This window comes from Betta splendens, chromosome 4, assembly GCF_900634795.4.
Source record: "Betta splendens chromosome 4, fBetSpl5.4, whole genome shotgun sequence".
NCBI lineage: Eukaryota > Metazoa > Chordata > Actinopteri > Anabantiformes > Osphronemidae > Betta > Betta splendens.
Genome location: NC_040884.2, coordinates 5,714,933 through 5,738,459, shown reverse-complemented (window position 1 = coordinate 5,738,459; position 23,527 = coordinate 5,714,933). Strand labels below are relative to the sequence as shown.

At 51.1% G+C, this 23,527-nt stretch overlaps 2 protein-coding genes across 9 annotated transcripts in view; one reads left to right on the top strand and one right to left on the bottom strand.

Moving 5' to 3' along the window:
• Nucleotides 1-227: 227 nt before the first annotated feature.
• crb1 (crumbs cell polarity complex component 1) lies at nt 228-12,628 on the top strand. 7 transcript variants are annotated; one of them, XM_055507951.1, is made up of 14 exons: nt 228-477; nt 2,291-2,515; nt 2,736-2,931; nt 3,040-3,179; nt 3,279-3,461; nt 4,702-5,652; nt 6,029-6,579; nt 6,651-6,816; nt 7,162-8,086; nt 8,571-8,615; nt 9,154-9,276; nt 9,360-9,486; nt 11,499-11,741; nt 11,845-11,984. In XM_055507951.1, the coding sequence occupies exons 1-13, from the start codon at nt 402-404 to the stop codon at nt 11,721-11,723; spliced, it is 3,933 nt and encodes a 1,310-aa protein (XP_055363926.1). In that variant the 5' UTR covers nt 228-401; the 3' UTR covers nt 11,724-11,741; nt 11,845-11,984. The 7 variants fall into 7 exon arrangements, with proteins under 7 accessions (XP_055363926.1, XP_029001352.1, XP_029001351.1 ...); XM_029145519.3 differs by lacking the exon at nt 11,499-11,741 and having other exon boundaries at nt 2,306-2,515; nt 11,889-12,628; XM_029145518.3 differs by lacking the exon at nt 11,499-11,741 and having other exon boundaries at nt 11,889-12,628.
• A 351-nt stretch (nt 12,629-12,979) lies between these two features.
• Nucleotides 12,980-23,527, bottom strand: part of dennd1b (DENN/MADD domain containing 1B) — an 89,687-nt gene continuing 79,139 nt past the window's right edge. For both annotated transcript variants that reach the window (XM_029145521.3, XM_029145522.3), the window contains 3 exons: nt 17,426-17,511; nt 16,938-17,160; nt 12,980-16,813 (listed from right to left, as the gene is read on the bottom strand). In XM_029145521.3, coding sequence (XP_029001354.1) covers nt 15,947-16,813; nt 16,938-17,160; nt 17,426-17,511 — 1,176 coding nt within the window. In that variant the 3' untranslated portion in view covers nt 12,980-15,946. The remainder of the gene's footprint in view (nt 16,814-16,937; nt 17,161-17,425; nt 17,512-23,527) is intronic.

Here is a 23,527-nt window from a genome sequence, read left to right as displayed (position 1 = left end):
GGGATTCATGTACGAGAACATACACTGACCCACTCTCTTTCTAATTGGACTGAGATTCTTCCTCCCTAATAATAATAATAATAATGTGAAATAATATGGGGTTATTATTATTATTATTATTATTATTATTATTATTATTATTATTATTATTATTATTATTATTATTATTATTATTATTATTCGTCCTCTCTCCGGGACCCCTCACCGTCGAGCGCCGTGCCGCGGTCCTCAGCTTTAATTGCAGCCGTGATGGAGCCTCTTCATGGCTCCGGCGTCGGGCTGGAGTGTGCTTTAAGTGGCTCTGGAGTTGACACAGACGCGTCGCGGGAGCAGAAGCAGAAGCAGACGCACGAGGGATCCGCGCTTCAGCAAAATTAGCAGGATGATTTACGTCCACGACTATGGAATTGGTTTGTTGTCGTAATTTTCCATTACTTTCCTGCACAGTTCTCATCTCGTCGCTGTTCGTACTTGACGGTGAGTGAACAGTTATTTATTATGTCTCGTGGTTGTCAGCGGTTCCTAAGTTTACATTGTATTGTTGCTTGTTGTGTGGATTTCTAGTCCTGTTCTAGTCCACGCTTTCCACTTACACATATGCCCGTCTTCAAAGTAGAGTTGATCTTGCGTCATTCCCCGATTTAACAACAAATTAAGTATATTAGTGATTTAAATCAGTTTGCTTTATGAAAACGTTGGTGCAAACATGTCCTTAAAGTAAAGCCGAGAGCAGGCAACCAGTTACTAGCGTCTAGCTGTTTCATGGGCTTGTGTAAACCACTCCATGATTAGAATTTCAATTACAAACCTGAGGTGACATCACTGCCTGTAGCGTTTTCTACACACACCACTGAAAAGCTTAAGATGACTAACGGACTTCCAACAATGGGGGGTAGTGGGGTGAGATGTGGGGGCGGCAGGGTCTGGGGGGGGGGTCGAATAAAGGGGCTTCACATTGTGCCTGTTGTGGTTCTGCAAAAGCCCCAAATCACACGTCTTCTTATCTGCCCCCAAACAAACCGTCGGACGCAGACATCAGTCCAGAGGAGATGGCAGGAACCCGCGTGTGCTATTCAGGGACCTCCAGATAGGAACCAACAAAGACCCTCACGAGTCATTTGCATATGAAAAGGCCACGAGCAGCCTGCTCGCTGTGGGACGGGCCGTGTGGTTGGATGAGGATGTGTCTTAAACCCACAGCAGGCCGGGTTCTGCCTGGTTCTGGTTCCTCTGGACTGGGCCCTGGTGAAAGACCATCTGCTTATGGTCCTATTGCAGGCATATGGTCAGAACATCACCACTGCTCTGGTGATTTTCATCAAACCCCCCTCCCCCAGAAGCTGAGTCTGGGTCTAGACCCATAGAAGCTGTCTGTGGGGCTTGACCTCCACGAATGACAGGAGACGGCGCCGGAGATGATGAGGCATGAACACGGCGTCTAATTGTGCTCTTGTGATAATTGGGCTCTCAAGATGATGATTGCTGTGCTCAAATGTTCATATCAGTGCAACCAGGCTTCGTAGCGGTGTCAAATTTATCCTGTGCTCTTTTACACAAATATTTCCATACACGCTGCATATTCATTGGCTTCAAGTGTCTTGGAAATGCGGCGCAGTTTGATTGTCTTCTAAGAGAGGTAGCACTTGTTCATCGGATTTGAAGCTCTTTCTTGTGGAGTCACGGCTCTGTGTGCTTTGATGCATATTCCAGGAATTATGAGCATCATTACTCACTCAAGCTGTGGCTTCTTACAGAAAAACTAGAAAAACCAGTCAAGTAGACCTGCAAAGTGCCTAAACACAGAGAACATACATTTACAAACAACAAAAGAGCAGTTGTATCCACAAATATATGATAAGGTTTAGGAAGGAACTATATTTGCCTAAAATGCTGTTTGGTTTGAGAAAATAGAAGATCAGCAGCTGGATAAAGAAGCTGGTTGCGTTGGAGTCTATGGTGGGCTGGTGATGCGCATTCATTTGAAGCACAGCTGAGGTAAATAAGCCCTTTGATGTTACATTTTTCTCAAGCGCTCAGCTGGAGTAAAACAATGCGAGTGGTTACTATGGCAACGGACCATGACACCTTGAAAAGCCTTAAAAAGTCCTCGTAATGACAGCGAGCTTTTCTCATCAAAGTCAAGTACGGCGAATGTTGTGACTGTGAAATGATGATTATGCATGCGTTAAAATAATAGTTTGGACTGTTTTTTCCTGAGGAAAGGAGCTGGATCGATTGTAATAAAGCTGCTGGGCTCTACTAGTACATTGAAATGTGGTCTGCTCAAAAGGCGCATCTCCTCCAGCTGCCGGCCCGTGTTCTCCGAACCCGTGCCGGAACCGAGCGCTATGCCGGAGCCACGGGGACGGCTACTCGTGCTTCTGCGTGCCGGGCTTCCAGGGCTCCCGCTGTCAGATCGACGTGAACGAGTGCGTCTCGCAGCCCTGCAGGAACGGAGCCACCTGTGTGGACAGAGTGGGCAGGTTCTCCTGCCTGTGTGCCCCGGGGTTCACGGGTGAGTGGGTCCACTGGGAGCACCGTGAATGATGATGGTGAATGATGTCCAAATTAAAAGAATGAATCCAATCCGACCCACAGAAGCAGGCATACTGGTTTCAGGTTGGGTCCTAAACCCTGACAGATAAAGTGAACATGATCACAGATCCACATGAAAGCTCCATCTGTGCAGCCCGTGCTCACCTGCCGCTGACATCTGCTCTCTGTCGTGCTCACAGGGGCCACCTGCGAGATCCACATTGATGAGTGTCAATCACGGCCTTGTCTCAGCGGCGCCAGTTGCCATGACCACGCCGGCGGCTTCACGTGCACCTGCCCGCCCGGTTTCCAAGGACACCGATGCGAGATCGACACCGACGAGTGTCGGGAGCAGCGGTGCCAGAACGGGGCTCCGTGCGTTGACGGGGTGAACGAGTAGGTAGCGCGGCCCCGGTCACACGAACCCAACTCCTGTCTGTGGACACATGGTGAGAGAACGAGGCCGCGCTGAATCCTAATCGTCTTATTGTGCGACGGCCTCAGATACAGCTGCGACTGCTCGCACACAGCCTTCACTGGGAGACACTGTGAGGTCCCGCTGCCGCCGTGTCGCTCGGAGCCCTGCCTCAACGGCGCCACCTGTCAGGACGACCGGGGGAACTACACCTGCAAATGCTGGCCAGGTAAACAACAGCCTGACGCTGAATGAGCGTGTGTTTGCAAAACCTTCAAAAGTAAAATGAAGTTTTCTGCATTTGTTGAGTCAAACGTCTGCGTTCCAGGGTTTGAAGGGCGCCAGTGCGAGCTGGACGTCAGCGAGTGCGCCAGCAGCCCCTGTCTGCACGGAGGCCGCTGCGTCGAGAGGTCGTGGCAGGCCGCGTACGGCAGCGAGCCCCTGCTGCCGGAGCGCTACGACCACCGGCGGGCCGCGGGCTTCGTGTGCAGCTGTCCCCCAGGAACAGCAGGTACCGTGGCCCGCTCTCACTCACGCTCTGCGACGTCCCATGAGGTTCAGAACCGGCACCATGGACCGTGGCTGAGTGGAAACGGGCCTGTTTCTGCCTGGTGCTGCTGGATGTTTTAGCGCCCCTCAGTGGCAGAAGAAAGAACAGCAAATCAGAGGGAGGACAATATGAATGAATAGAACCAAGCAACTATGTAGCAACTTCAGCTTGAATGTAAATTAATATTATCACAGTTGTCTAATGCATTTAATTCAGGAGACATGAAATTTGAGCTGGAGTTAAGGTTAACACTATTCCATGCAACAGTATGTAATGATATAGTCACATGACTTCATGCCTACAGTAGTTCATAACTTCTGCTTACACAAGCTGTGTAAGTGAGCTGTTGCCTGCTGAGAGTCGCGTCCTAAAAGCTGACTCTCCGCCAGTTGCAGTGGCTCTGACTCAGTGAGGTGACCAAAGAGCATTAGCCTAATCCCCAGGATCTGGCTTTGGCGGTCTCCTGACTGGAGGCGCTCAGCTCCACTGTACGTGGCTGTGGAGGCGTAGACGAGCAGCAGAGCTCGCCTGCTCTGGGACGGCCTGGAAGCAAAGGAACATGGTGCAGGTGGAAGAGTTTGGTGCTAATTGGGGGGAGAAGGTGACGGCATGATGTGGAGACCTGCAGCGTGGGTTTGGGGAGTTTTGTTGCTTGGAACAGGTAACTGTTTTCTAGGTATTTAGGTATTAATTGTGTTGTATAACAGCTATTATTATTAGATTTTTCCTTTATTTAATAAGAGGCTATAATGATTTAACTGCACTAGAAACTGCAAACTACCTGTTAGTATTGTTTCCCGCACCTTTTGTGCAGTAAGTTTACACAAGCAAAGAGGTTAAAGGATACTACAGATAAGTGAGCTCTCTGCAGCTGGTTTCTAGTCTGAATAGCTGGTTTGGTGAGGCTGTGTGTCTGTTTGTGCATATGATGAGAACATGGTGGCATTTCAGAACTATGGGCAAAGAAAAAATGTACATAGGCGTTATCTCATTGTTTTCTGCTCCAGCCGTCATTATGCAGATTAGCGCCGTAAGAGCCCGGCACGGGGGCGTGAGCGTGACCCGACCGGTAAACACACGACGGCGAAATCCGAGAGTCCTGAACGCACAATAATGCCATTACTGGTTTCATCACGCACGCGTCACACGTGCCGTCGCGGCCGTGACACCTGCCGTCTCACGGTTTCGCTCCACTCCGCAGGTTCCCTCTGTCAGGAGGTGATGAACCCGTGTGACCCCGGGCCCTGCCTCAACAGGGGCCGGTGCGAGAGCCACGCCGGAGGCTACAGCTGCCACTGCCTCCAGCAGAGTCCCGGCGGAATCCTCTACGGGGGCGTGAACTGCGACGTGAGGCTGGTGGGCTGCGAGGGCCACGAGTGCCAGGACCCAGGCTCCTGCTCTCCCTTCCTGCTGGACGGGACCCACGGCTACACGTGCTCCTGCTCAGCCGGGTTCACCGGACCCTTGTGCAAGACTCCCACCACGTTCTCCTTCGAGCGCAGGGGCTACCTGCTGCTCCAGAGTCCCCTGGTGGACGAGGAGATCTCCTGCAACATCACACTCAGCTTCAAGACGGTTCTGCCCAGAGCTGTTCTATTCCAGCGGAACAGCGGGGGGCTGCTGCTGAGCCTGGAGCTGGAGGGGGGACAACTTCGACTCATGCTGAGGAAGGAGGCCTCTGCTGAAAACCCTATTCAGGTTTTGGACATTATGCACAATGTCACAGATGGAGAGTGGCATTCTGTAGAGGCCGTGCTTGCAAACTGGGTGCTCAGCCTGAAACTCTTGGGTGATGCTGGGAGGTGTGGGAGCCAGGCGTGCCACAGGGCGGCTCTGGTCCAGAGCCGCCTGGCCGGGCCGGTGCCCCCTCCGCAGAACACCTTTATTGGAGGAGTGCTCCAGGACTCCGGCGCTCCCAGTAACCCTCCGCTGCCAGCCTTCATCGGGTGCATGCGGGATGTGTTTGTGGACTGGCAGCTCGTGGTGCCAGGGGACTGGAGGAGGGACTCCGCTGTGAACGTCTCCCCCGGCTGCAGCCACAGGGACCGCTGCCTGGACGTGCCTTGCCAAGGCAGGGGGCAGTGCGTGAACCTGTGGCAGAGCTACCAGTGCTTGTGTTCACGGCCGTACGAGGGGCAGGACTGTGCAGAAGGTACGTTTACAGCTCTGTGTGTGTGATCAGAGGATGCACACGATGAAGCTGAAGACGAGCAGACGAGCTCAGGGTGAATTACAGAGAACTACGACTCTAGGGGGTAAATAATACCTTCACTTGCTGATGTGTAGCAGAGGGTGAAGGAGCAGAGATGAGGACAGAGTGAGAGATCCTCTTATCTGACAAGCTGGATTAGAAGCACAGGCTTCTATTCTCGACATGCAGCGACACGGCAACAGTCAGGAAGTTATGAAAGTCGCTGCTCAACCCGTCAGCGGCTGAGTGATAGGCTTCAGTTGTGGCCTCCTGAGTGCCTTGTTTCTATCTGAACACACCTGCCTTCAAACGCCTCTCGTCTTGTCTCGTTCTGCAGAGCACGTCATCGCTCGCTTCGGGGGCGAGGACTCGCACAGCTTCGCCGCCTTCACCGTCACCGAGGACCTGGGCCGGAACCTCTCCATCTCCCTCTTCGTGCGCACGCGCCGGCCCGGCGAGCTGCTGCTGGCGCTGGCCAACGGCGGCGCTCCGTACCTGCGCGTGTGGCTGGAGGACGGCAGGGTCGCCGTGCAGCTGGGCCACGGCGAGCCGCTGAGGGCGGAGGGCGCCGCGGACGACGGGGAGGTCCACTTCGTGAGCGTGGAGGTGCGCGAGGGCCGCGCGGAGCTGTACGCGGCCGGGCAGAAGCAGGGCGGCGCCGAGGCGGGAGGGGTCCACGTGCAGGCGGGGGACACGGTGTTCGTGGGGGGCCTGACGGAGGCAAGGTCGACTGCGGCGTACGGGGGCTATTTTAAAGGCTGCATCCAGGACCTGAGGATCAGCGACAGGAGGCTGCAGTTCTTCGGGCTGGACATGTCCGTGAAGTCCTTTCCCCTGCAGCTCATGGAGAACGTGACGGCCGGCTGCTCTGGCGACAACGCCTGCACCGTGAGTGTTCGCTCATTTCGAGCCTTCCTCCCACCGGCAGGTAGAGATAATCACCACTTTGTCACACGCAGACGAACCCCTGTCTGAATGGGGGCTTGTGCTACTCCATGTGGGACGACTTCACCTGCACCTGCCCCCCCAGCACAGCAGGGCGGCGCTGTGAGGAGGTGCGGTGGTGCGAGCTGGCGCCGTGTCCCGCCGACGCAGAGTGCAGGACGCTGAGCCAGGGCTACGAATGTAAGTACATGTTCACGCTTCCAGCCAAGGTCCCTTCACACCTCGACTCGGTCACAAGTTAGCAAAGTGAAGCTGAAGGCCTGACCTGTCACTGCCCGCTGAGCTCGTGCGTCCCCTGAACCTAATCCAACCCCAACTGTTGATTAAAGAAAGGCTCAAAGCACTTTAAGAAGCATCAACCCTGAAATGCTTCGCTCTGACTCGAGTCCAAGCTCAGGTCTGTGAAGTTCACAGCCTCGGTGGCGTGAGGCCGTTAAGCACAGAGTCGGTGTGAGCTCTTTAACTCTGTAACACCCCACCTTCTCTATGTGTGTGGAACACTAATCCCTCCCGCTCGTCTTGCAGGCTTCGCCAACGCAACCTTCCTGAACAACGGCACCGTGCTGTCCTACCGCGGGAACGGCCGCGTGACGCGCAACCTCACCAGCCTGTCGCTCAGCCTGCGCACGCGCCAGCGCAACGCGGCCCTCCTGCACGCGGAGGACGGCGCCGCCTTCGTCACGCTCTCCGTCCAGGACGGCTTCCTGTTCCTGGAGCTGCAGGGCGGTGCCGCGGCCGAGGGCGGCGCCGCGGCCACGGTGAGCCTCAGCAGCCGGAGGGTGGTGAGCGACGGCGAGTGGCACAGCGCGCAGATGTTCATGGCGGCGCCGTGGATGCAGAGCTCCCAGTGGACCTTGGTGCTGGATGAGGAGATAGAAGAGGCCAGCACCTCCAAGGGCCACGGCGGCAGCCTGGACTTCCTGAGGGAGGGGGTGGACATCCTGGTGGGGGGCCTGGCCCCTGACTCCGGCTGGGCCCTGGCCGGCTGCCTGAGCACCGTGGAGCTCGGCGGCGTGGCCCTGTCCTACTTTCGCGCCTCCGAGGTGAACTTCCCGCGGCTGCAGGAGGAGCAGTTCACGCAGACGTCGGCGGGCGCGGCGCTCGCCGGCTGCGGCGGGGCCCCGGTGTGCGAGCCCAACCCCTGCCTGAACGGGGGCGAGTGCCAGGACCTCTTCAACGCCCACAACTGCACCTGCGCCGAGGGCTGGGCCGGGCGGCGCTGCGACTTCCTCATCAACACGTGCGCCTCCAACCCCTGCGTGCACGGCAACTGCTCGGTGAGGGGGCGGGGCTACGAGTGCGCGTGCGAGTCCGGCTACGCGGGCCCGGACTGCGAGGAGGAGGTGGACATGTGCGAGGGCCACCGCTGCGCCCACGGCGGCACCTGCCTGCACGGACCGGACCGCTACGCCTGCCTGTGCCCGGACAACTACACCGGGCCCCTCTGCAGGTAACGCCTCCTCTCCTTGCGTTGGGTTTGGCGGTAAAGACCGAAACACGCGAATAATTGCCCCAAAATTGCACAGGAAACGCACAAACACATGCCTTTACTGTAAACGTCTCCGTGTGTGTTCCGCATTTCAACCGCGCCGGCGGTGCAGCGGCTCAGACGCCGCGGTTCTATTCTAGTGTCAGCCAGAAAAGGCCCCAGTCTCACTACACAGGGCTCTGTGGTTCAGAGCCATCTGACGGCGCCTCGGAGCGGCAGCGGGGAACGCCTCCAACCATTTATCCTGTAAACACGCAGCTTCCCGCATTTTGCATCCTTGTGTGAGCGTGTCGCTGAGCAAGGCACCAGACAAGCGGCACACCTCGCTTTTACCGGGAACATGTCGCTGTAAAGTTTTCATCAAAATGACTTCTTTTTGTTTGTCTCTGTCTTGTTTTTGCCCCCCCTCCTCCCTCCCCCCGTCTTTCCTTCTGTTTCTCTCCAGTGAACGCGTTGAAGAAATTCCATGGTACATTGTTGTCAGGAACGTGTAAGTAGTTTTTTTTCCTCCACCTGTTCCCAGGTGTTTGTTTCCTCTTAGATATTTGTCTTTCAAACGTCACGACGCGCGGCTTTTTCTTGTTGAACAGCGCGCAGCAAAATGCCGAGCAAAGCTAATATTAATGCTCCGCCTGAAAGCGCGTCGGAAATGAGGCGCGCGCCGCTTCGCGTGAGTGACAGCTGCGCTTCAAAACGACTCGCAGCTTCTCCCAACTTCACCCGGCGACGCCGAGCACTTTTCCGGCATGAAACGCCGCTGTTTTATAAGCACCCAGAGATCAATTCCAGGTTGCTAGCAGGTGTATTATGGAGCTGCAGCGCTTCAGGCGAACAGTGTAGAGCATGCGAGGCTCTTTGGTTTCAGCGCACGTGACTCACCGGCCGACCGCTTCCAGCGGTCTTTAATCGCATTATGGCGCCGGGCCTCTAAGCTGAAACAATGCCCGCTCTGCGCCACTCGACCTTGACCGAGTGATTTAAAGCACGCGCGGGAAGTGACTCGTGCGCGTGTGACTCCTCCCCAACAGGCGGCCGCGGCTGCCGGTCTCCGTGTGCGGCGACGACACCCGGAACTACACCTGCTTCAACGGCGGCAACTGCACCGACCGGGAGCTGTCCTGCGACTGCCCCCCGGGCTTCACCGGACACCGGTAGGGCGAGCGGCGGCGCGCAGCTGCGGGTGCGCACGCGCCTGAGTGTGGGCTGACGTGTTGGGTGGCTCCGCTGTCCGCAGGTGCGAGCAGGAGGTGGACGAGTGCCGCTCCAACCCGTGTCTGAACGGCGGCTACTGCCGCAACCTCGTCAACAAGTTCGTGTGCGTGTGCGAGATGAGCTTCGCGGGCGACACGTGCCAGACGGACGTAAGCGACATTTATTTCTACGTGGCGATTCTGCTGTGGCAGAACCTCTTCCAGCTGCTGTCCTACCTCATCGTGCGGCTGGACGACCAGCCGGAGGTGGACTGGGGGGGGGAATGAGTGAGTGTGTGTGTGTGTGTGTGGGGGGGGGTCACCCCTGATCAGGTGCCTTAACGTTAGACTCTGGTAATCAGCACTTTATTCAGTAGAGGTCACACCTTTTAACCTTCTCAGTAGCGTTAGATCATAGATTGAGACCAACTTACTCAATTATTTGCTTCATTATTAGATGGTGGCAGTTTGCTTCCTTGATGACTCATCATCAAGGAAGTGCGGTGGCTGAGGGGAAGCGAAGCCAGGACCTTTTACTGTTATTTAGAACCTCAGCCTCAGCTGGATTTCGGAGCGACGTCAAAACGGTGTTGTTGTAACAGAAGCAGGTGGAGGGTCGACGCTGGCTCTGTTCAGCGCGTGTTCAGAGGTTCTGAGCCCAAACTCCCAGCGGCTCCGTTTAAGCACCAGCTGTGAATGTGGTGCGCGTTCTCCATGGCCTGTGTTTAGCTCGTCTCTCGTCTCTGGTTCATGTCACTTCTGTTCTTCCTGTTGCTCCATCATGTTCTGTCCTCGTGTTCCTGTTCTGCTCCGGTCTCCGTCCGTTTCTGTCCAATAAAAACATCTTTCTTTGATTTGTTGTCCGTCCTCTTTTCATCTCTTTCCTCCACAATCACACACTTTGCTTCTGTTTTTCCTCCATCTTTGCTTTAGTTCTTGATGAAAATTAACCAGTTCCACTCATTTCACCATTTAAGTGTTTGTCTAGAGTTCAGGTGGTAACCATGACAACCAAACACAGACACCTAATATGTCTCAGTACGATGCAGATGCACCTCCCACGGATCTGTGTGTGTTTCTCTAATGACCAGTAGGTTCAGACGTCCACATACGCTCCTGTCGTCCGTGCACGTGCACGTGCACGCCGCATGTGCGCCCGTTGCAAGCGCAGCTGGTCCTCGCGTGGAGAAGGGAGGACGGGAGGCGGCTCCGCGGCGTCTGCGCTCGCGTAGCCCGTCCTTTGAGAGGCCGCGATGCGGAGGGGGGAGAAAATGTGCCTCGCCAGCGGAAACGGCGGCGTCGAGCGCCGAAGTGCAGCTTCAGCAGAGATCTGGTGGCGCTCACAGAAGTTTGGTGTGCTTCACAGGAGCACAGGAGAGGGGTAGCTTATGTGACACGCACGCACACACACACACACACACACTGATAGTGCTGACAGCGGGGAAGCGCCCCCCCGGCGTGGCCGTCGCGTACCTCAGAGACTGGTTAGTTAGACGCCTCCGCCGCGCTGTGTGGCAGCCGCTGACTGATGGCAGGTCCTGGCTGCAGGCTGCTCTGGCTCGCTGGTGTCACACTCGCTGTGACAGCCAACTGTGCTGCAGTGACAGGTAAGCACTTTCCAGGAGTCAACAAAGAACCTGTAGCGGGGCAAAGAAAGTGTAACGTCTACAGTGTCGAGCGCGGGCGCAGGAGTTATTTTTTGCCTCGGGACACGGACGGTTGTATTTTTATTAGAATTAGGTCTCTGTGTTGATTGCTCCATGTAAAGTTTGCTGACTTCTGAGATTTTTTTCCCCGAGCCTTGTGCAACCTGACAAGCTCAGCACTGAGCTTCAGCCGTGGAGACGGTGTGAGCGAGAATTTCAAGTGTCACAGAGTGATACTACGGCTGTTGTGCTGTTGGTAACCTGGGAGCAGACACAGGGACTGAGACGCTGCTGCCGCCGCCGTTTAGTGCACATTAACCACCACTCACCTGCTGTAGTGACCTGATTCAGGCGCTTCGAGGCCGCTAACATCAAGGCTAGTTCAACGCGAATCTGAGCCGACGTCTCGTGTGTAAAACAGCTTGAAAAGAACCTCGTGTGTTTGCGTGAGCTATTCTTGGTCGCAGGATTTTGCCACGTGTGTGTTGACGGGATCAGCAGGCGGCATCTTGCCTGTGTGTGTGTGATCCTCCACAGATGAAGCGTGCTCCGCGCGGCTCGCAGTTGGCCGCCGTGCTGGCGCCGTGCCTGCTCGGCGCGGCGCTGGCGGCGGCGCTGGCGCTGGGCGCCGGCGCGCTGCGGGGGAAGCGGCAGACGGAGGGAGGTCTCGGTCTGCGGCGACTGGAGGCCGCCGGCGGCCACGACCCGCCCGCCGAGCCGGGGGACGGCGCTCCGGCAGAAGGCGCCGAGCGCCTGGTGTAGTGTCATCAGTCAGTGTGTGTGAGTGTGAGGCGCAAACGTGTGCGAGGGCGGGAAATGTCCGGGCTGAACATTTTACTTCATGTGAAACATCCATCCAGCCTGCGCTCTCGCCTCCCTGCAGCTGACCTCCGCGGGTTTGACCTCTGACCTCCTGCTGTCCCTCAGTCTGGTGTCCGTTGTGCTGCTGGCCCTGGTGGCGGCGTCCGTGGGCCTGGTGGTGGCGCTGAACCGCCGCGCCACCCGCGGCGCCTACAGCCCGAGCCGCCAGGAGAAGGACGGCTCGCGGGTGGAGATGTGGAGCATCACCCAGCCGCCGCCCGTGGAGCGCCTCATATGAGACCTCAGCAGGTGCTGTTCACCTGGCTCGGAGCCGTTTGTTCTCACGGAGCGGCGCTTCATCCACAATTCCACACCTGGTTTCAGCAAGAAGCACAAATTCATCTAAATCTAAACATTTGTGGTAAAAACATCTCGAGTCTGTTGCAGCTTCCTGTCTGAAAAACAAGGCTGATCAAAGGATCAGCCTTGTTTTTCACAACTGATGGACCAGAGATTTGGACACTTGGTCTTAAAACCCTCATTTAAATTCAGAAATGTGTGTTTATTTTAAAATGATTCCTTGTTTTATGTTCATGTACTGAAAAAGATCCATAAAAGCAAGATCACAGCATTAGTTGCACTAGTTTATAGATTGTTATAGTTGTTGACCTGCACCTCTACTATTAGAAACAACAACAGTCTTGTTTATGTACATACTTTATTTTATTACTGTTAAACTTTATTTTGGACCTTTTCTTGTGGTTTAATTTATTTCATCTCTACAAATTCTGTCATGTGATGCTACTGTAAGAAAAGGTTTCCTTTAATGTGTGGCCTTAACAGTAAATGAATACAGTGATTTCTGAGACAGAGATGTGCAGTTTATTGAAGCATGTGTGGTCTGATGTGGTCCCGGCTGGTGCCAAATCCCCACACGTCCAATCAGAGCTTGGCTGCATGGACAGAGACTCAGAGCTCCTGGGCCTGATTTTCATTTAATGAAACATCTTTTTTTCACAGTATCTACTAAATAAATACTTTTAGACACAGGATTAGATAATAAAGTTGAACACACAGTGGATCCAAGCAATCCAGTTACCAAATCAGCACAGTAAACCTGGGACTCAGTGATCCGGTCCTGGTTTTATGAACAGCAACACTAAGCCACAGTAGGTTCATCCAGTATTTATGTCTATGAGAAAGAGTCCAGACCTGCCTCAGCATGAAACAATATAATTTATTTTTAGCTCACAGTGCATACATTATGTGCAGCTGTACCATTCTCATCAATAGCATTAGATTGACCTCAGCTGTTTGACAGTTGTTTTCAGGAACATGCAAGTTTGCACAGAATCATCATCACGACATCCAAACGAGAGAGTGACGGACACGTTCGCTGTGATGTTCGACGCATTCGTCACCACAGTGAAAACGTCTGCGATACTGGGTGGTTTGGTGAAGGCGGCGACTACTATGGTCCATCTCAAAACCTGCATTTTCATTTCGACTAACAACACTTTGACTGTAGCAGAATACTGAGTATCACAGGCCTGCAATGAAACACAATTCCCTGAAATTCAACGTCGTACAGCGTCTTCCATCAAGTGTTCAAGTGTCCTCTGCTCAGTCAGTTTCAGGACTCACAAACCAAACAGTGGCTGATGACATTCAACTCCACAACACCCAATGCAAGGCCATGAGTCGTTTTCCATTCCATGTAAATGCAAAATATTAAAATAATTAAATATCAAGAGACTGGATCCGATCTGAAAATCGGAATGAAGCCATATCGTACAACACATACTGGTACGGGCATGCAGATACAGTGAGCATCACGTAGAACAGAACCAAGCGTGAGTCGCTCGTGGCATCTAGAAGGCGTCATCGACGACTACGATCAACATTTAATTTTAAGTTAATATTGCCTCCACATTTTTTTCCTCCAAAAATAAAATCTAAAACATTCAAATATTAGGTGTCTTCTTCAAAAACATCAATTATATATTATCCATGTAAAATATACTCAAGCCAGCAAAAATACATCTTTTCAGTTGAAAATAATTATCATCATTATGAAATCAACCAGAAAAACAACTCCATGAGCAAAAAGCTGAACAAAAGGAGCACACGCTACAGATCTAGTCACCAAACAGTACCTACAGTAAGTGAGAACCCAGAGAACTTGAAGACTCTCGCTTTAAAAAATAAAGCAGCTACAGAAACATTGGTGAACGGAGGTCTGACCCTCGGGTCCAGGTGGGTTCCGTGTCAAACAAGTATCTAAATATGTCACTTTAAACATTGCATAGTCCACCTCATAATACTGTACCTTGCTATACTGGCTGTCACTCGACTACATAAGGCACGCGCCCCCTCCATCATTAACACCCACAGACACAGCACAGCTCAGAAACCTGGACAGGCTCATATTTATTTACTCAGGGCCACGAGGTTTCCTCCCTCTGGAAATGACTATTTGTCAAGTCGAATTTTGCACTGAAGTTAGAAAAACTGACCTTTTTCATTTTATTCAATACTTGCATAGTAACGTTTTAGCATATTTGCAGTGGATAAGGCCAATGGAGAGATTGTTTTGGAGTCAGTTTTTTTCCCTAGGCCTGATTCCTGGGCTTTTAGAAGCAAGCCAAAGACTTTATGAGCAAACTGTTAACGCAGAGCAGCACTCAAAAAGTGGAGAAATAGCTGCTATTAAAGTGCCACACCGACTGGCGTCTGGCATAAATCACTAGAACAACGAACCATAAATGTAATGATCCCAACATAAGCGCATGAAAATAAAAAAAGCTTTCTTCTCCTCTCTGGGTTTGTGGCCACGCAGAGAATGATGGGAAGCCACAAACGCTGGACGCGGCCACTCTCTTCACAGGAGAGTCTGCTATGGAGATACTTCAGGCTCTGTGCACATTACAGCCATTCTCTGAGGAGAACCATATTGCTTCATTACAGTACAATCAACAACCACTGCCTTGTGTTACAGTGTGTGACTCAAACCTGGAAGGACAGTGATCGCATTTACTCAAGTGAGAGAAACACCAAACTATATAAAGACTGACACATATGAAGAAAAATCCCATGAAAACACCAAAACCCACAGTAAGGAATAAGTGAAGCCCGGGTCGAAAAATCCCTGGAAGTGCAATTTAGAGCTGAGTATTCAGGAGTAAAAGAGGACTTTACATGATGTGCAGGAACAAAGGGCTGGAGAGGCACAGCCAGGTTGGGTTACGTGCGAAAGCAGGAAGGTTTTGGTGTTTTCACGAAGCATTTCCAGCCTCACGGTCCAACGTGTTTGAAGAGATTGTTTTTCACATTGACTTCAAACATCACAAGCTCTGCAGCAACTGGCCGCGGGTTTTTAAGGTTGAGAGTGAAAGTCATAAAAGGCAGAAAACCAGGAGACAGAACGGGGAGGAGAGTGGGAATAGATGGAACACGAACACTGGCCTTTTCCAAATCGTTCCTTCAAGGTTTGGACTATGATTTGCATCTCTTCAGAGCGAAGGAAATGTCCTGAGAAAGTTTCTACATGCACCTCTCGTTATCTGGAATGCAGCTAATTAAATCGGAAGCTTAAAGCACGTCCTGTACATAAACTATTGTACCGATCCAGAGAAACACAGTACAGGTGCTGTGAGAATACTATTAACTGTGACACTACGAGGATTACAAAGTACCTGTCATGGCATCTAAAGCTTAAGACACCAGAGTATCAAAAACAAATCACATGTCTATTTAAGGCATGGTAATAAAAACGTCATATTACACAGTGTTTCATTAGTTTCAAAGGCCAGACTGGACTGGACTGATTCTAGTACCAAGGAGGAATAAAAGTAGTATATCTTAATATACAAGTACAAACTGAATTATTTCTAAACTCCTGAAATACGCTGTAGAAACCTTCTGATTCAGATTTTATAGATTTGTATTTTCTTGGAAGGAGTTAAATTATTTTAGCCTGATACAGCAGCACTCAAAACCTACAAGCTGTGCTATTGAAAGGTGGAGCCAGTAATGCTGCCACGGCAGATTTATCCTATGAAACAGGGGTGTCAGCATGTGAGGAGGTGGATTAAAAACCTTTGACCCAGTGGTTTCCTCTGAGGCTCTAAGACTGATGTCAGTGGATCCATGGCCTTTTACAGACAGCGAGTCCTCCTCGTCCCCTAGGACTCGTCTGTGGCTTTGCCCTGGACCTGGTGGTGGCTGTTGTTGCAGTGAACCTGCGACGGCTGCAGGCTGGTGTTGGCGACTGAGCCCAGGAAACACATGGACTCAATCTCCTCCAGGAGGCCTTGATCCTGCAGCACAGTCCCTGAGCTATTACCCTGACCCAGACACGAGCCGAGCCCGTCCTCGGACACGTCCTTCTCCCATGGGACCTGCATGGCCGGCTTCTTGCTCCTCAGAGGGCTCCCGTCGCTCTCGTGTTTGCCCCTGCTCGCATGCGCCTGCAGGGCTTTCTCCTGGTAGGACCGCACCGTCTCCTTGGAGAGCACCTTCCTCCTCAGAACGCTGATGGAGCCAGTTTGGCTCTGGGTCTGAGGAGGCTCGGTGCTGGCCTGAGGGTCTGAGATGGTCCGGTAGCGGCCGGCCGGTTCATCGAAGTAGTCTAGTTGAGAAACGGGTGCGGGAGAACTGTAGGTGTGACAGAGAATGGGCGACGGTGGCATTGCTTGTTGTTGGGGGGCGGGTACCGGTGAGTAGGACAAGCGAGAGTCTGGCTGCCGTGCTGAAGGCAGAGAGCGAGCGGCCTGGTCCGAGTTGGATCGACGAGGCCGTGACGAGGACCTGCAGGTGTCCAAGTCCTGGACTGGGGGCGTGGTGGTGATGACCGGCACAGAAGCAGCTGCTGTGGGGTTCTTTGACACCTTCAGGCTGCTCTTGTTGGGTTGTCTCCTCGGAGATGGTGGAAGGTGTTTCCCGTAGACCGCGCTGTCGTCCTGACCCATGTTCCAGCCCCCATGATCCCCACCTCCGCTGCAGTAAATCTCCTCTGTGGGTTTAGAATCAATGAAAGGCGCTGGCTTGGTCTGGGAATGAAGAGAAGGGAAATCCCAGTAAACAATACATTTATGTACTGACCTGGAGGTCATCACATAACAGGATTCTGCACTTTTTAAATGTAAACCCTGGCTACATGCTGTGTGAAGGTACCGGAGCCTTGTAGTCCAGATCATCCAGGGACCTGAAGAAGTCCAGGCTCTTGGCCGTGCTCAGCTTGCCGTGCTCCACTGACGTGGTGTTCAGAGAGTCGAGGATCTCCTCCAGCAGGTTCATGTGGCCGGAGCTGCACGAGTCGAGGTCGAGGTCCAGAGAGTAGGAGTCGTCGCTGTCCTCGGTGTAGGAGGGCACGTCGCCGCTGTCCTCCGAGGACACCCTGAGTTGGAAGGGGAGGAGACGCTCCGTCAACGCGTGCTTGTGGCCACACGGCCACTTGGGGGCAGTGTGATCATGAGTAAAGCAAGACTGGCTCTGTTGGAGGAGCGTTTTTCCAGTGGGCTATAAACTTTTTATTATTAAAAGGAACGAGCCAGCTCGCCCCGCTGAGCTTCTCATATGTTGACATACGTAATTTAAACAACATGAAAGGGCTCCGGTGACAAAATGCTGCAAGGCAACAGATTGCAGAAAGAAGTACACACTTGCTTGCACTGTCCAGGTCGTCCTCGTCGAGCCCACAGCCAAGGTCTCGAGGGCCCATGCTCACGGGAGGCTTGCCAAAGTTATGCTGTTAATGAGAACAAGCCAGCAAGTGGATGCAGTTAGACAGAAAGAATAACACGGCTCGACAATCACACACACACACACACACACACTTAGAGGTGTTGTTTTGCAGTGACAGGACCACTCGCTCGGCTTAATCACTCTGGATCCTACGGGCTGCGACTAAATTTGTCAAATTTGAGTCTAGGGGCAAAAATCTTTAAGATTCTTACAGTGATTTATACAACTCGGCATCATTTGTGAACTACAAGCCACTTAAACGCTGACCGCGTTCACCATTAGCCGTAGAGCGGCCGCGCATTTAAGCGTATTTGTCACCGCTGTGCGCTGAATGATGCGCGCTGCAGTCGTCTGACACAGTGGGTTTAATAAGCCACCTGTGTACCGTGTTTAATAGGCGGGTTAAAGAAGAGACAGAAGCTTTACAGAGCAGGGCAGGACTCTCCCCCTGGGAGCCCGAATCTGCCCCAGGCCACTTATTAACATGCTTTCCACTACATCGCACATGTTCCTCCCTCACTGCGTGTGCATGTTTGCTTATGTTAACACTATCTTTCACTTTCTAATTTGCACACTTTGCATTTTGTCCGTCTACCTTGTTACATATTGCTCCTCACCTCCGCAACTGGAATTGTCCCTCGGTCTCAGTGCAGGAGTTTGTTTTTTTTTTACATTTACATGCTAGCGCCGTTAACAAGCCGCGTGCCTCAACGTCAGGTTGCACTGCAGTGTTTTCTCTATTATTTTCCACTTGCTTCACTCCACCTCGTTTTGTCTCAGCGTGTTTCTCTGTAAACTCACATTAGCCACATTATCAAAGCCCAACTCTGAGATAAAGGTTCTTCACAACCCTAAAAGTGAGCCGAGCGCTGGGGGTGTGTTTAAGAAGTCAAGACAGTGCTGTTTGTGTGCTCGCGCTGAGGTTTTGGTAGCGTAAATATCACACGAGAAGGTGAACACCAGTAGGAAACATTTATGATGAAAGGCCAAAAAAAACAGAAAGACGACAAGAACAAAAGAGGGAGCGAGGGAGGAAATGAATGAGAAAAGGAAATGTTGAGAGGTGATGAAAGATTCCTCAAAGAGTCAAAGAATGATGGGCATGGGGGCGGGTTGGGGGGGGGTCAGCACTGGAGCTGTGAACCGAATGGGACCGGTCTTGATTAGCCGACACAGTGCCAGCCAGACAGGCGGAATGTAACGTGTGGCTGGCTTGGCCTCATTTAGAGCCTGTGTTCGGCCAGCGAAGACACACACGCGCGCGCGCGCGCGCACACACACTATCACACTCAATCACATACGCGCCCTATTACAAAAAAACACAAAGAGTTAAAGTTCCATTTTCTCCATAAAAGTCAGCGGAGGAGATGTGTGCAGTAGCCACTTAAGCCTCTCAGCCATCAGGCTAAACACGAACACATGTGGTGGCACTGCTGATTGGCCAAGCCGCTCCCCTTCCTTGGTAGCTTGGAGCTATAATGAAAAAGATTTCAGAGGGGCTCAGGCCTGGGATCCCTAAACAGCCTTTAATGGATTCCTGTGTCAGGGCTGTAAATCTGGGGCCAGGCTGACTTGCCAGCCAGCCAAAGCGAGCCGGCACAGTGGAGATGCACCTGTGAGACACTTAAGCAGGGCTGGCGTTGGCCCAAAACGCTCAGACGCAAACACTGCACGCTCATGCGCCTTATGCTCGTGGTGTGTGCATTTATTTCGGCTTAATTTGTGCAGCAGGGCTGTTGTTGGGGGCTGTGGGGCCTCTCTGCGTCTAGGTGTTTATTAAAGCAAGGTGAAGCCAAACACAGGCAGACGCAGGTCACGGAGCCAGGCCCTCTGATCTCTGTTACAGCCTTGGTGCCGTCTGCCCAGGAGGAAGTTCCATAGGGAGCAGTAAATGGATGGAACCTCACTTCACGGCTTTATCAATTTGTCATTCTCTCTCTTCACTGTGACCCTCTGGAGCGGCACTTAGGATTAAACTGCTTAGAACCACAAAGCATTTTATGACAGAAGCGCTAAATTTGGCGCAGGAGGTTTCTATCCTGCTTTTCCTGACGCGCTGCGTTCATTTCACCGGTGAAGCGAGATGCAAAGTGGGATTTTGTCCGTTATTTGAACATAATATTACCTTTCCTCCAGAGCTGTCGAAACCAGAGACAGGAGTTAAGTTTGAGCTCTAAAATCAAATGTACAGTGTGTCAATGTAAAAAAAAAAAAAATAACAAAAACAAAAATAAGAATATAGACACTCTTCAAATTTTGACATTCACAATGAGCTACACTGCAAACAGTTCCCATGTTATAGCTGTGACAGCTCTACTGCCATCCCATAGCTCCCCAGGCCTGACAGGACAGTGAGGAACATGAAATAGCAGGACAACAGATTATCATACTGCTCCTTCATTAGCTCCTCGCTGTCGGCTAATGGCGAGCTGAAAGGTGAAAATGGAAACGCTGTCCTCTCTCCCTGTCTCCCATTTTCTCCCTCCATCACTCTGCTGCCAGTGACAGATGTCACCGTTTCTACCTGTCTGACTCACTTCCTTCCTCTCTGCCACCGAGTAAGACTGTACAGAAAGCAGAGAACAAAACCGCCAGGAGGAGCGACAGCAGACGAACAGGAGTCATGGTAATAATAAAAATGGTCAGGGTATTTCTGTAAAACTAGCTTGATCCGGGATTTGGGAAACGTTGTGTGTTTTGGAAATCAAGAAAAAGCCACTGACAACTTGCAAAGTGCCGTCCTATTGATTTATTCCATTTGTGCCATTATTTTATCATGTGTATCATACGCTGATGTGTGTGATTCTCCCCAGTTCAAGCCTTATACATACAGTCAGTGCAGTTTAAGTTTGTAAACAAGAACCAGAATCCACCTAAGGAGCCTTGAAAAAAGTCATTAATAAAACAAATGACATGTCATTTTGCTTTTTATTATGGGAAATATTCCTAAAGATCCATTTTAGTAGCGACATGTGAAGAGAAACTTTCTCCTCCTCTCTCTCGGTCCCCCGCGTGACCGCTTATGCAGAACAACTGTGACTCTCTGTGACAGGGCCAAACGCTCGCACGCTTTAATAGCCAGCCTTACGTTATACATTTCATATGGTGTTTCTGAGCGGGCACTGATCTCACAGTTTGGCAGTGTATGTAAAGTGATGCCAGGAAAATGCAAACAAACCTAGGGGGAGAGGCGGCGGCTTCGCAGAAGTACGGCCAAGTCTGCGTCTGCCTGTTTAGGAGCTGCTCGCTCGAAAGGGGGGAAAAAAGACCGCGTTTGAGGAGAGATCCACTGCTCGTCTGCCCAACTGGCTGTTGCTGAAAGCCCACTTCCTTTCTGCTCAAAACAGGAGCCATATAAAAGAAGGAAATGCATTTTGCTCATTCTGTCTAAACTAAAGTCATCCAGTAAAATCACCAGGTGTCTTCCTGGGAGTGGATGCGCTGCAGTACTGGGAGGCCGCCAGCAGATGGCACTTTGGTTTCAGCCAGGAAGCCGCTGGGCCTCTGAAGTGGCGAGAGACTGAGCCAAGTGGAGACTACAAACACGGACAAATAAGCATGTAAGGGCACCGGCGCGGCGCTCCGGACCGAGCCAGTGTCCCGACAAGCTGGTTGTGATGCAACTAACTGTCTGAAAGCGTTAATCTGACAAGGACTATTATGAGCATATCGACCACGTTGAATTAAAAATCATCAACATCCATAATCTGCAGCCTCTACAAGTGCTGGTGCCTTTAAAGAATAACAGAAGTACTGCTCTACATACTGATCACATGATAACAATTTTAATCACATACTCTCTCTATATGTATAAACAATATCTGTGGATTTTGAGCAATATTTGAGGTGTTTAACAGTAAAATAATAAAATAATAAAATTATTATCATTATGAATTTGCGAGCACACAGACGTGTGGAAACAACACAACCAGAGCACACGTGTGTCCACCGGCCATGACCACACGAGCGTTCTCCCATTCCAAAATATTCCTCCATGCATCACACACACTCCAAAGTATCCACGCGACTTTGTTCCTGTGTTTTACATCTGTGCTCGCTCTCGTCCGCCGCTCCACGACGAGCCGCGTGCTGCTTTCTGAGCTGGCGCCTGTCCTCGTCTCACCAGGTGAAGTCCAGAGCCTGGGGCTGAGCCTGCTGGCTGTCATTGTCCATAACACTGTCCCAACCTCCAGTCCCCCCTTTCCTCTCAACAGCTGTCATTCTGCTCCCTCCAACCCGAGGCGAAGTGCTAAATGTATGCACATTTGTATACACGCGTGCTGCAAACGGGCCGATGCACAGACGCAGCTACAGCTCCACATCCAGTAAAGCATGCACACACACCAAATACACAAAAATCATAAATACAGACTCTCAAAACAGATGTGGCACTCACCCACAAGACCATACAGGAGCCAGAACAATGGCTGTTGTTTGTTGTATCAGACGAGAAGTCAGCGGTCCAATTCAGTCTTGTTTTTGTCAAACGAAAGGAGAACTCCTACATTCTTAATCAACAAGCTCACCAAACGCCGCAAATCACCCACACTGCCAAAGACGGCTGAAACACGCACGCATGCGACAGAAGAACTCTCACTTTGGTGCATGTGCTGGCTGATCAAATGGAATAGGAATTTCATAAATCGGATTATTTTGCTGTGATTAATTAAAGGAGCTTCTCCAAGATCATTTGTTTCATTTCAAGGACAGATTTAGTGCTGTTTGCTGCATGTGATTATTGATGAGAATGCATCAGGTAATGACGTGTCACTTGTTAGGAAAAGTAGAATGCATTTATTGTAAACGATGTGTGGGTCTGAGTTGTTTGCCCTATATTTTAGAAATATGCAAATACTGTTATTGGCATTTCTGCTAATTAAATGTGTGGTTGTACAGACGGATACAGAGCCTCAGTTTGTCCACAGACAGTCAATGGGACATATTTTCATTTAAGGGGTGGTTAGAAATAAAGACAGGCTGAGCAGCAGAGCTCTGTGTGTGGGCATAAAGAGAAGAGGAGCATTGAGGATAAATCCGAGCGTTTTGTTTCCCATTTTACTTAACCTTTATTTAACCAGGTTAGTCCCACTGAGATCAATTTCCTGTGCAAAGAACACCTGGTCAAGAAAAGTGTGAGCAGAGGAGCAGTATCAAGATTTCATAGGAAGCAATCTTGGAAAAAAGGGACTAAAAAGGTTTGATGCCGACAGATAAGAGAAGGAACAACGACTGGAACTGAAATGTAAATAAAGCACGCTTCATGCAGTCAGGTGAAAGTAATTAAATAGCCACTATAAAGTAGAGCAACATCAGCAAAAATAAAAAAACATGCGAAACCCAAAAGGCTTTAGCTCATTATGGACTTGCCAAATAATTTTCTAATGGTATTTCCTAAACAAAAACACTGACTCCTGCACATATTTTCTGTTTTTCTCATTTTTTCTGCTCCATTTCAAGTCTCTAACTAACGTCCTTTAATTCGTGTAATAGGGAAGAGAACCAAGCTGCTCCGAAAAACAACAAAACACTGACATCATCTATAATTTCCAGTACAATTTCCTGACAAATGTTTTGAAGAGTTTCAATCTTTCAGGGGCTGCTGCTCACGGACTGGCCATAAATTATCAAGGCTTTCTTGGGTTCTCAATTTCCAGTCTTAGCTTTCAAAAAAAAAAAAAAAAACAGTCTTGTGTCGTCAGATTTGAGACAATACACCAATATGTCTTGGCTATGAAGACAATTTAAAGAGCATTGACACACAATATCTGAATGCACACAAAAGCAGCACTGTGGGACACGATGCTGTGTGTCCCTCCTCCCGTGGCCTTCAGGGACCTGTTATTGTGCCAATGAACAGGCCTCAGTGGCAGGGACACTGGTGTGAGCATGTGTACATCCTGCAAACTGTGTGCATGTGTTTGTGTGTCTACACATCAACTCCATGTTAATCTGTGTGTGTTGCCCCGCCTTCGTGTGTGTGTGTGTGTGTCCGCGGAGGCCTTTAAAAAAAACCCTAATTG

What these genes read in the sequence shown, in the direction of transcription:
- crb1 (XM_029145518.3), top strand. Translation starts at nt 402, where the DNA reads ATGGAATTGGTTTGTTGTCGTAATTTTCCATTACTTTCCTGCACAGTT. An exon ending in TGCGTTGACGGGGTGAACGA is followed by an intron (nt 2,932 to 3,039) that starts GTAGGTAGCGCG and finishes CGACGGCCTCAG; the next exon opens with ATACAGCTGCGACTGCTCGC. An exon ending in CTGTCCCCCAGGAACAGCAG is followed by an intron (nt 3,462 to 4,701) that starts GTACCGTGGCCC and finishes TCCACTCCGCAG; the next exon opens with GTTCCCTCTGTCAGGAGGTG.